The sequence below is a fragment of the Halichoeres trimaculatus genome, unplaced genomic scaffold, assembly GCF_033239565.1.
Source record: "Halichoeres trimaculatus isolate MK-OKI-2021-1 unplaced genomic scaffold, fHalTri1.1 fHalTri1_scaffold_20, whole genome shotgun sequence".
NCBI lineage: Eukaryota > Metazoa > Chordata > Actinopteri > Labriformes > Labridae > Halichoeres > Halichoeres trimaculatus.
The window spans coordinates 6,677,316-6,690,550 of record NW_027437198.1 but is presented as its reverse complement, the minus strand read 5'-3'; the positions used below and the strand labels follow the sequence as shown (position 1 = coordinate 6,690,550).

At 39.8% G+C, this 13,235-nt stretch overlaps 1 protein-coding gene across 8 annotated transcripts in view; it reads left to right on the top strand.

Moving 5' to 3' along the window:
• The window catches only part of sun1b (Sad1 and UNC84 domain containing 1b), a 42,917-nt gene that overhangs the window by 15,381 nt on the left and 14,301 nt on the right, over window positions 1-13,235 (top strand). For all 8 annotated transcript variants that reach the window (XM_074697503.1, XM_074697500.1, XM_074697507.1 and 5 more), the window contains one exon: window positions 9,304-9,492. In XM_074697503.1, coding sequence (XP_074553604.1) covers window positions 9,377-9,492 — 116 coding nt within the window. In that variant the 5' untranslated portion in view covers window positions 9,304-9,376. The remainder of the gene's footprint in view (window positions 1-9,303; window positions 9,493-13,235) is intronic.

Below are 13,235 nucleotides of genomic sequence, written 5' to 3'. Positions count from 1 at the left end.
TGTGTGTGGGTGTGTTGTGTTTGCACACACACAGAGACCCTCCATATTTTATGATAGTGGAAGTGGGTCAGTGGGGCTGGGGCCTCTGGTTAAAGGTTTTTTTTTAACCTCATATGGGGAAGCTAAACTGTGACAGCAGTGAGCAGCAGTGAATGACCACTCTGGTTCTGAATGTGAAAGAAATTAGATTTTCCTGTTCGCTAGAAGAAATAAGTATCATAAAGATTATTTTTACCAAAGAAACGAACGACTTCTCAAAAAACAACCTATGCTGAAGTTAAATCTTTCATATGAAACATGAGTCAAGGTTCAGGATGGAGCCAAAACAGACTTTGGTTGTTTAGGAAGTGCCATTTGGTCAGTTGTTGTTCACAGTTGTTTGACATCTGACTGGTGCGTAGCAAGCGTCGAGCAAACCACAGCAGCTGGATTTTGATGGAATAACTTATCCTCTTTGGATGTTGAACTTGTGTCAGTGTCTCTTTTTCACAAACTTCTAAAGAAGAAGAAGTCTTGGTTTTCTTGTGCATAAAGTTCACGTCTTATCAGCTTGTCTGTATCTGTGCGGCTGACGTATGAGCTCATTTACAGCATCTGCCCGTTGGAGGTGGTACATGTCAAGCCATTGCTCCTGATCTCCCTTCTCTCTTGCTCCAGAAATGTTTAGAGTGGTCTCCATGGCAACTGCAGCAACATAAAAGGCGGACTATAGTGAAATAATGTAGACGGAGACAGACACCAGAGCAGGATGGGAGGCAGGGGGGAGGGGTTGCTGGAACAATCGTGATCACAGGACCAAATCCTGCCCACCCAGAGCTGGTCTGATTGGAAATTTGAAGGCTCTCTGCTCTTTGCTCTGCTCCAAAACTCCAAGTTCCCGGCTCTGATAAATATAGGCCTCTGCACCTCAGGGGCAAATAAAAAACTCTTCTCTCTAAAACAGTTTGGTGCTGTGCTGCTGCTCTGATTTGGTGTTTTCCCAACAGTCTTCTAAAAGCTGCAGGGAGGAGAAAAACAAAGCAGTATAAATGTGGAAAAGAATAATGTTGAAATTTTCTAGTTAAGATTGAGTTTTAGAGAAACCAAACAAATGTAACTTGAAGATTTGTTCTCAGAGCAATGAGCTGAAAATGTTGCAAATCCACTCAAGTATGTAACATCTGAGTGCAAATTGTTTCCACTTGCAAGCCTAAAATTCTGTTTATTTATCTGTGAATCTGTTATTTCAGTTTGTCCTGCCCTGCTCTCTGAATAATCTTCCACAAAGTGTTCAGTGTTCTCGACCAAACCAGTGTTTTTCAGTAACTTTGAGAGGAGGTTTTTGCCCCTCTTGTTTCAACACGCCCCCTCATCTTGTAAAACTTTTTTTCTTCTTGTCGAGGTATGTCCTTGGCAAGTTTCTTACAAAGCTTTTCTAACCGCACTTCTGGTTTTGAAGCTGGGATTAACGACCCACATGGTTTCTATAATAGCTGTCAGATTTGGGAATGTATGCGAGGCATGTGGTAGCCAGTGTTTTTACTCAAGGTTAGAAAGTGTTGCTTTTAAGATCATGATAATGACTTTGCCCCCATAACAGCAGTGAAGATCGCATAAGGAGGTAAATTACTATGCTTGTTATAGCTTAAGCTAATAGGGCTGAACAATTAATCGAAATTACACCGACATCAAAATGCAACAGAAGGCAATTTTCAAATCGCAAAGGCTGCAATTTGAAAATAAAAAAAGTTCAGTCCACACATTTAAATTTTCAGTGGTTGAAAAAAAAACTTTGGTTTAATTTACATTTCTGCACTTTAGTTTGTGTTTTGTTACTGATTTGAGATCAGTAAGATTTTTATACATTAGATATATGTATGTTCACACGCATATTTTAAAAAGGGTATTCCACATGTTGTCATATTTCAATGGTTGAGCCAGACATTTGGTCTTATTTACATTTCTGCTATTTGAGATTCATCAGAGAGGATTCATAATTATTTTTCAGATTATTGTTCATTCCAGGCCTGTTGTTCTGCAGTGCTCTGTTCCCTTATCTGATTTTATTTAAGGAAGTTAATGATAATATTATTACACATCTACAAGGCTTAAAGTTAAATCAATCAGTCAATATTCTGCCGTGATTGTAGTAGTTAAATAAAGATATGTTATTGGTATCAATTCATGCATCAATTAATCTCATTTCATTATAACATATAGACCTGGCCTACAGGACAGAATTGTTTGTTACAGTATCCTTTGATGTTGGTCATACTACAGAACGGTTATTTGCTTGTTAACCCCTAAAAGCTAAAAATGAAATGTTAATATTTATTCTCATCAAGAGGGAGTATTTATTTAAAAATCTCAGTCCTTTAGACTGTCATCAAGTAGGGCTGAGTTGAATATTTAAATAATAAAAAAAGAATCAAAATAGTTGTGACCATTATCATTATCATTAGGGATGCACGATATTGTTTCTTTTTTTACCGATATCTAATATGCCGATATTTCACAACTCATTTAAACGATACCAATACCAGAAGAAGCATATCATATCATATCATATCATGGTGCATACTCTTATCACATTTGTTATGTAATATTCATTTTTTTGTGCAAAATCAGAAAAAATATTCTTGAAACTGTATATTTATTTCTGACAATTGCTTTCAAACAAAAAAGTCCAAAAGACAAATCCTACTTGAAAGCTGGATGATGCTATTCCTGAGAAAATTCACAACATTACCCACAACCAGGGAAAATTTGGCCAGTTTCACAGTTGACAGTCAGTAAACAAAACCTCTGTTCACAGGGAACATATGAGGAGTGCAACTGTACAGTTATTAAACTAGAGCCCGACTGATATGGGATTTTTGGGGCCGATGCCAATACTGATACTGGGGGCAAAAAGAAGCCAATATCCCATGTATCGGCCTATATCCAATATATTGGCTGATATATATAATAAATTCATTGATATACACAGGATAAATACTGTATATGAACACAAATTATAACTAGCTATTGAAAAGTTCCATCTTCCATTTAATGCATAGGACTAAACTAGATTTTAAGTAACAATGTAGCTGCTTTCAAAACATGCAATAAATACAATTATAACAAAATACATTGAAACATTTTCAAAAATTATTTCAACCAAGACAATAACTTGTGAATTTATAAGCCCAGGTTAATCCTGCATGGCATTATGAAGTGAGACGCTGTGTAGTAGCCTTATATTAATTAACACACAGGAGCAGGAGCAACAGAATCTCAGCGGAGCAAAATTTTTATAATCTGCTACATTTTGGCTGACGATTAATCGGTGACAGGCTATAATCGGCCCGATTGATTAATCAGCCCACCCGATTTATCGGTCAGGCTCTAAATTAAACCCAAACTGATTAACATGGTTTACTTTGTTAATGTGCCCAAATCAGACAGATACATAAACGTTACAGAATGCTGCTTAAGTTTAACTTGAAACAGGAGGAAAATATGGAAAATCGCAGAAAAATCAAAAATATCTACAGCTTCAGTCAATTATTTAATCAGTTTATTTTACTCGCAGATTTTGGTGTGCCGGCCGATACCTGATATTTTATTTTAAGCCAATATTAGCCGATAATGTGTGAATAATCTTGTGCATCCCTGACCATTATTTTGTTTTCACCTCACTTTGGGTGCAACCAGAGGTCCATGAAATTTATTTACTGAGAAATAGTTAATAAATCCAGAAATAACCAAAAAAAACATCCTCATGTGCTTCAAACAAACTCTCTCCAGCAAACCCTGCAGATTTTTTCTGTTTCAGTCAAAATAACATTCACGTCTGTTTAGATGCAGATCTGTGTTGTATTTTATCGTTGTTCCTGCATGTAAACATGACGCCTCATTGTGCCTGCTCTGCGGTGGGATCAGTTTTTGCATACACTATTCAAAGCAGGCAGAAGGAGGGTGGGTGGCAAGTCCCTCAGTGGCAGCAAACCAAACATGGCGCTGAAAGTGTAGACTCACCAGAAGGGATGTTACCAGAGTTTCTTTTTCTTTGTCATGGAGGGATTTGTCATCTGTGGCTCCACGGATGGATCAGAGAGAAAAATCCACAAGTTTGTTTTGTGTTAGTAGTTCAGCGCGCTGCTGTAAGTTTAGTAACATCCAGGCTGCTGTTGTCTTCAGGGTACGTTACCCTGACAGGCCCTCAAAGAGCAGACACTGGCGTTATGTTGCGCTTACCTGGCGGGTAAATTCCTCCTCAATGATTCATCATGTGGAGTTTACACCAGGTTGAATGGCTCGGATCCAACCGCTTCATCCTGAGGCCATCGAGGGTTTCTTTCAGATATGCATGTTTACCTTCAGTTGGTGGGAATTTTACCTGTTGTACACCTGAATCAGAGTCTGAGTGTCACTTCACTCGGTCTCCCTTTAGTTCTGTGATGTTAGGGCTCAGTTCATGCCTAGATATTCTGTGAATTTTATTGTTTACTGCATCTAACACTTGGTTCCTGTCTTTGTTATGGCTCTTGTTTCATGCTGATGTTGTGTCTCGCACATAAGCATTTCCCACTAACCTTGAACCCCATCCTGCATGCTCAGTACATGATGCCGAGCGAAATGCAAACAAAAACGCAGTCAGAAAATCACTAAAATGTACGATCCTATCCGATGTTTGTGTGTGTGTAGCTGCGTGTTTGAAGAAATGCTGCTGTGCCCACTGAGTGTGGGAAGAGAATCAAAGCTTCAGAGTTATATAAGGAGAGATTCCAGGAAGCTGAAAGTCAGGATGGAAGCATCTTCTTTCTTTCAATACTGTACGTTTGTTTCCTCATCTGTGTCTTCTCTGCCCAGTCCTGATAGCGCTGAGTCCGTCTCTATTTTTACCACGGATGTGGGCCGTGGGAGTCGCCTGGGAGAGAGAGCAGATCAATTTGGATCCCAGAACATTTGAATCGAGTCTGCAGACTAATTAAAATCTGTTTACAACGTCCAGTGAGGCAGGCTCAGATCCTGACAGTTGTTTCTTTGAGTTGGTGATGCACACTTTAATAGAGGTAGACCGATATGTCGGCCGGCCGATATATCGGGCCGATATTTGGACATTTGTCTCTATCGGCCATCGGCCGTATTTTCTTTTAAAAAGCCGATTTTTGATCCGTTGTATAAAATGACGCAATTTTTGATCAGGCACAAAAAAGACGAGCACCTCAAACTTGTGGAACCACTTGGATACATTACATACTTCTGTTGAAATTATATTAATAAGTTTAAATTTCTTTTTTGACATTTTAAGAAGAGTGTGAATGTTTACTACTGCTTGTTACATTGTGTGTTTACTCAGACAAAATATTTCATTGTTTTGAAAGCTGAATAAATGTTCAGAGGACTGGACACGACTTGTTGTAATACATTTCTTTTAGTTGCTCAGAAATTGCTGCGTTTCACAAAAATGTGATAAATATATATTTATTTAACAATCGGCCTGAATATCAAATTGGAAAAATCGGCTATGCATATCGGCATCGGCTGCCCAAATTTGGAAAGCATCGGCATCGGCCCCCAAAAAACCCATATCAGTCGACCTCTACACTTTAACATAGTTGATGTTCATGAGTTCCCAGGTAGAGTAGATAGTATTTTGATTTTGTTTTTTTTTGTTATACACACCCTGCTCTACCTCAGGTTGAGACTCGACGACATCACCAGTAAGTCCTGAATGAATTATCTTTACCATGCACAACAGAGCAGTAGGACAAGCCTCAGATCAGTGAGTCAGTGAGGTAACTTCAGGGTGAACCTTGGGTTTCAGGACACTGAATGTGGTTCTTCCTGTGGTGTGTGAAGCTGCTCTGACATGCTGTGGACACCCACCCTGATCCAGAACAGATTCTGTTTAGGATGAGAGATTAGGGCATACAAAGCACCACCTACTGTCCGATCAGCTCAGTGGATCCATATGCTGCGACTGAAACGGAGAAGTGATTGGCTTTTTTAAGCCTGGTGCTTGCTACCTGTTTGCAGGGAGGTTGCTTTTGAAATTCTTCCACTTTTTAATTTACTGTAATAGTGAAAGATGTCACTCTGCTTGATCGTGATTGGTCATGTCCCATAGGCACCGCCCCTTCATATGAATGTGCTCTTGGCTAAACTGAGGAGCCCTGGCTTGTTTTGTTGCAGGTGTATTATTTTTGTTTGCTGCAGTAGTGTTTCTTTTTCTTCAGCATGTAACCTTGGGGCATGCTTTGTCAACTGCTTCTTTACAGCTGTAAAGTTTGTTGATGAATTATTAGTTGCACCCATTACATAAATAAATGAATATGGTTCTTACTCTGTCTGAAGAGTTAAAGTAAACAAACGCACTGTGCTGCCTTTGGCTGATATTGCTGATTTAAATTTCCAACCTACAAGACAAACATAGTGACACAAATGTGACAAGGTGTGGATTTTTTTGTTGATTTGTTGCCCACCTGTGTTCAAACACCTTGTTTTGTCTTCTCTGCTGTTTCCTCCAGTTGTTGTGTGAAGAGAGTCACAGCAACTCATCCTCACTGCAGCATCTTTCATCGTCTCTCTTTGGCTTTTCTGATTTTGCACTAATTATCTCTGTCACATCACATGAAGAGCAAAGCTGATATTAACCAGTTGAAAAACAACATTAAAAGGTGTGATTGTTGAGCTGATATCATCAGTTGCTGCCTCTAAACCCCATATTTTTATAGAGAAACGGGAAATAAATGCTGTATTACAAATGCTACTAGGGATGCGCGATATTGGATTTTTGCCGATATCCGATATGCCGATATATCAAAACCCCTTTTGGCCGATACCGATAATCACAAGTTTGTTTGTTTTTTTTCACTGTAAAGTAAGCTAAGTCTATCCTGTACTGGCATTTATATGTTACTCTTATTGTGACGGTCTTTTTTGTCTAAGAAACACATAAAACATTTGATTTTACCATAAATAAGAAATGTATTATTTTTTCAAACTCAAGACATTCAGTATTGAAATACAGAAAAATCATTTCTTTAGATCACATGAACTTTAAATGTACAATGCATTTTTAAACATAACCAAGTTGCCTTTGATTATTTTAGAGCTACTGTAACAACCTGGTGACAGACACAGAGCTCTGCAGTGCAAATAAATGAAGTGCTACATTTTATACAAGGAGCTTATTTTTCAGATGGAAAATAATAATAATCCTAACTGAATAGCACCTTATCGGCTGTGCCTATCAGCAGAAATTTTCATATCTGCCGATACCAATAAACGTGTTTTTAAGCTTTTATTAGCCGATACCGATATTGTGCCGATAATATCGTGCATCCCTAAATGCTGCCATTGATGGATCTAGAGGGGAGTATTGGCAAGAACCTCTCGATACGATACACATCAGGATACTTTGGTCACGATACAATAGAATCACAATGTCACAATATTGTGATTTACTGCAGTATTCTACACAGTTCACTAATAAAAAAAGAGATTTTTTTGTTGTTTTTAAAATAATGAAAGTCAGATGCAGTGTTACATACACACATACACTTAACTTGAAAACAAAGTGCGTCACGTTTTTCACTTAAACTACTGTGACATAGAACTAATTTTTTAATTTGCTAAAATGTAACTTATTTTTTTTTTTTTCAGAAAAATTAACATTAGGGGTTGAAATATCCATACTGTATCAGAAGTCTAAGTATCATGATAAAATACTGTATCAGTATTTTTTCACACCTCTAGCCACAATTTTTTTTTAAGTCACATAGATTAAAATGTCAGCATTAAAACCAGGACTTCACCATTTGCCCCGGGCAAAATCCAGATAATACAACTGCTCTGACAACTTTGGTGTGCGTCTACTTTTTTTGTTTTTGAGAAATTTTATTGGACGTGGAGAAACATCTGGAGAGGTTCCAGGCTAACAATGAGACTGAAAATTGACTGGAACAGTTGTAGAGCTGCGTCCACATGAACAAACGTGCAGACAGTGACTCCAGTTCTCAACCACTTCTTCATGTGCTTACAATCATTCTTCTTGGCAAATGTTCAGACAGCGAAGGCTGGCTTTATATCAGAGAGACGGAGAGGGAGAGGTGCGGCTCTGGTCATGTGTTCAGAGAAAAGCCAGTTGGAGGAGCAGGGTGAGGACGAAAGCACATAATTGGCTCTCTGCTGGAGTTTGTAATCCCCTGAGTTAGAGGAAGGTCCACAGAGCAACATGCACACAAGCATACAGGAGACACACAGCATGCATACACTTATAAACTACTGATATCGCTCTGTCTGCAGTTTGCTCTGTGTAAAAGACCCAGCACTGACGAAGACACTGCTTGAACCAATCAGCTTTTCATACCAGAGAGGCTCAGTGTTTATTCTCTGTCCTCAAGCGAACGATAAATGGCTTTGCTCCTCCTCCTCTCCCTCTACCTCCACCTCCACCTCCACCCTTCCCTACACACTCATAGAGTAATTCTGCCTGACCCAGTTGAGCCACATGCTGAGGTGTGTAAACAGTCAGAGAAAGTGCTGTGTAAGCAGGTTCTTTCAGTTCAGTTTATAATCAATCAAACAGTTCCAGTATAGTAAGTTTTTAATAAAACACAAATCACTTTTTTTAAACAGTTAACTGTGTCTACGTCTTTAGGAGGAGGAGGTGTCTGTAAAGTCATTTTTGTTTAATTTTCCTCTTTGTCAGATAGATTTAAAGGCACATCTTCTAATGTTTCCGCTGAATTTCCCAGTTCCTGCCCTGTTCCCTGTTAGTCCAGGCTGAATGTTTACCCTGACTCTGTTTGCCTACTGTGCCAGGTGGGTGTGGCCCCGTGACTCACAGCTGCACAACGCACGCCAAAGTCAAATTTGAAAAATACACAGTGTGTTTCCACTTATGCTTGGCTAAAGCTCGCTCTTAGTGGAGTAGATTTTTTTCACTTCACTTGCATACTTTGGGATATTTTTATGGCACTTTTTCCCAGTTTGACTTTCAGAGACACAATGTTCTCATTGTTTTGTCTTTTTTTTTTTTCCTCACTCCCTTGTGAGTGAGTCACTTCCTGTCAGGCTCACTGCCAGTTGCAGGAACAACAGAAAGACAGCTCTCTAAACAGTCAGTTTGTCCAAGCCTTTCTGGAGATGACACATGCTTTTGAAAAAGGCAGGGCATCCCCATCCAGTACGAATAAGAGGCGAAAAGTCTCACCATCTCTCTGTTGCTGCTCATTGTGCAACTTTTCTTTCCAATTCAAAACTTTTTTTTCTTTTCTTTCTCCCCATCTTTCCCGCTCTTTCCTCTCCTCTTCTCCCTCCTCTCTGTCTCAGCTCCAGCTACTCCTCCAGAGCGTTAGAGTTTGAGAGGGAGCACCAGATTGCTGCCGTGTACGAGTCGCCCAGGATGTCACGGCGGAGCCTGCGTCTGCAGAACAGCGCCAGTCACTATGACAACGGGAGCCTGGCTGATTACTCTCAGAACCACAGTAGCAGCTACACCAGCAGCAGGAGAGAGACACGGTAAGACTGGTTATCGATGGTCACCCTCATCCACTCTCATAAATCGTCTTCATGTAGAGGTGCAATAAAACGCATCTCCAGCCGTTTTTATACTGTAATAATATCTGTTTTTTTAATCCCATCTTAAGAACAGATGATGATCATGCAATGATGGAGTTACACTTCAGATTAAAAAATATAACTCCAGCACACTTCAGGAGCTTAGAGAAGTTAAGCGTCTTATAAACCACTTGAAGTATTTACTGCTGTAAGCTCTATTTGGCAAAGAACAACAACTTAAAAGTCAGTAAAATTCCAAAACTCCTGCCCAGTACATGAGAAGATTCAAAGAATGTTGGTACTATTAAAAAACAATGTAAGCAATATTCTTTAACTCAAAAACAACAACAACAAATACTGTAGTATTAGTTTAATGTGACTTAAGAAGAAATTACTGACAAAGGAATAAAGTCAGAGACTACACCTACAGCTGTCTAACATGAGTCTTCCTGCCTGTCAAAGGAGGTTTGACCTGCAAAGATCTCTACTCATGGTGAGATAAGATGAGATCTGACTCCGTATCTTGTATGATGATAATATGAGCTGGTCTGGATTCTTTGGAAAGCGTTTTGAGATAATGTTTGTTGTGATTTGTCGCTATAAAGTTATAATTTATTATGAAGAAGATTGGTTAATTGGGGGTTGTTGATCCACTGGGTGAGCTTAGTTGTCATGAATCTTATGAATCTAATTCACTTTGTTGGGCATGTTTTCCTAGCTTGTTTGGCCAAGCTTCTTTTGTTTTTATTTTCATCCCTTTTTTAATGATGCACGCGTCTCCGTCGGCTAAACAGCGCTGGTCATGCTGCGATTACATTATCGTGTTGTGGTCGCTCTTACAGCCATTAAGTTACTTCCTCTGTTTCGTTTTTATTAGGTTGGTAATAATGTGCATATAACTCAAGGCAAGGCAGTTTTATTGGTATTGCACATTTCATAGACAGTTGCAATTAAAGTTGCTCAGCAGGGAAGGCAAGAATAAAAGACGACACACAACAGAGTTAAAGGTAAAAGAAAGTCAAAGGATAAAAACTTGTACTAGGTAATGGGGGAAAATAATGGATGTGAGGTTATTATTCTCTATTCAGTTTGTATTTGCTTATTCTTTCTTCATAGAAAACTACACTCACACTTATAACCACACAGTCATCATATGCAGCTGTCGTGCTGGATGACCTGTATGATTTTCTGCAAAGAGAAAAGTAATCCTTTCTTAGCCTGTTATTTATTGTTATTTATGTAATTGTTCTTTTGTTTTATGGGGAGTGATTGTCACCTTTTTTGCCTGTGATGAGCATAGTGGCAGATCCTTCAATGTGTTTAAAAGCCACCTGAATGAGAGGAGCCCTAGCTGCTGTCCTGACACATGTCCACTTTTCAACTTTTCAAAAATAAATCCAGTACTCACGAAGCTGGTTCATGGTCCATTTATTTTACAGGTGCAAGCTTCATTTTTTGTTGTTCATTTCTTAGGAATGTAATTTGTGCAACTGAACACAGAAATCCAACAAAAAAATTTTTTTCTGTCACACATTCACAAAAACGTTTGGCTTTAGCTCCACTCACTCTGTATTGAACAAAAGACTCACCCCCACACCTGCACTGACTGCCCTAATAAACAAAACTTCACTCATAATCAAGCACTACAAACCGTCAAAATAAATCTATGAACTAACAAAAACTACTTATTTGATGTACTCAATTATTCTACAGTTAATATTAGGGGTGTAAATCACCAGTTTCATGACGATACGATATCGATTCTTTGGACAACGATATGATATTTGCCGATATCACAAAGTCTGTCACGATACGATACGATACGATACGATACGATACGATACGATACGATACGATACGATACGATACGATTCAGGGGCCTTCGATCGATTTAAGAAGATATCATGTCCTCACTGAACACAATCAGCAACATTTCACCTGAGGCAAGAAAGAAATACTATTACTGAAATGTGGAACGATGTGCTGACCTTTGGGTATGACAGTTTGTAGAGGATTATAGCCATCTGTATGATCTAATTATGTTTCAAAATTAAAACTGGTTAAATTCAGGTAAGGTACTTTTTTGTCCCCACAATTACCTTATGGGTCTTATGCCGTGGCCACACCAAACGCGAACACGCGAATTTACTCGCGCGAATGGCCTGTCACGCGCCGCGTGAACGCCCGAGTCTCGCCGCTGGACTTTTTTGACAACCTGAGGCGCGAACACGCGAATGCGCGGTACTGCGCATGCGGAGTAGAGAGCTCATTCATTTAAAGACCGAAAGTCCAAAAGAGCAGCTGAAAAACAATGAGCTGTGGTTTCCAAAGCATAACAGGAGAGTGTGTGAAAGCTTTGGAGATCACAATCAATGCCTGCTGCCTCTCCCTGGTAATCCACCAGCCCTGCTTGGCTGTTCCCTGCGATCTCATCCCCGATCCCCCGAACCTCCGACCCCCCGTATGGGATAATGAAGGGGTGGAGGAAAGAGAGGAGCACAGAGAACTTTCATCTTTTCCCTGGCTCTGCCCCTGCCCCGCACTTTCCTCCTCTCTATCAGGCTTAAAACTCCGCTGAGGAAAACACAGTCGGACTCAGTGATAGCCCGTACAGGCAGATCCAGCTGGGAACGAATGTTTTCAGAACTTACATTCAAAACCTGTCTCCTCAGAGACTTTCAACCAAGCCTGATCCTTTTTTCCCGGTCTCTGTAGAGTACACACGTCGTATCGTATAACTCTGGATGATGACACACCACACAGATTGTTTTCTCCTCCATCCTCCGGCGGAATTGGAGCCGGAGCAGGCGGCAGTTGCCCCCCAACGTTGTCAAAACAATGACGTCGTGGGGGAATATTTTGAACTCGAGCGAATTCGCGTCTACCGCCCAAACGCGTGAACGCTCCAAACTCGCCGCGCCAAACGTGCGAATTTGATTATTATATCAAGTAATGATGCAGCACTATAATTAAAAATGACTGATTACACAAACTTTATTATTGACCTCCAACATTTGACCATTTTCTATCAAACTGAAAATTTGAAGCTTTTATTTTAATTACACCCAAACATTTCTATTGTTCAAAAGTAGAACTATCAACTTAACTAACTTAACATTGATAGTTTTTTTTTTTTATTGTGATGCCTGTTAACCCCAGTTTGTATGTCAGCATGATCAGACTTTGTTTCACTGTGTAATAGTCGATGTGGAGGAGGAATGACACTGAATCAGGGGCTACAAAATCAAATTATGAGATAACTCACTGCAGTCGTGTGATGATGCATTCCTGTCATGAGTGCAGCCTGCAACCTCTGCAGTCAGGTTGACCGTATCTTACCCGGATACAGGAAAGCTATTTTATGATTGGCCGACATGTCTGGCTCCCATTTAGCTCTGTGATGCTAACAGCGTCTTGCTACACGTTGGCCTACAGGGGTATGACTTGGTGGGCGCTAAACAGTACATTTTACAGCAGGAGAAATATCAGGCATGGCGTGTCAGAGAGTGAAAAGGTTCAAATGTGTGTCTCATACGCTGAGTGCGTGAGGCTTGAGAGGAAACTTCAGAACGACTCGCAGAACGGACATGCGTGTCCGGTCAGGATTTCAAAATAAAGGCGTACATTAAAGACCACGATGTTGATGGATGTTTTGACTTTCCATCGATATGATTGGATCATTGCTTAACCAATCGATGTATCGA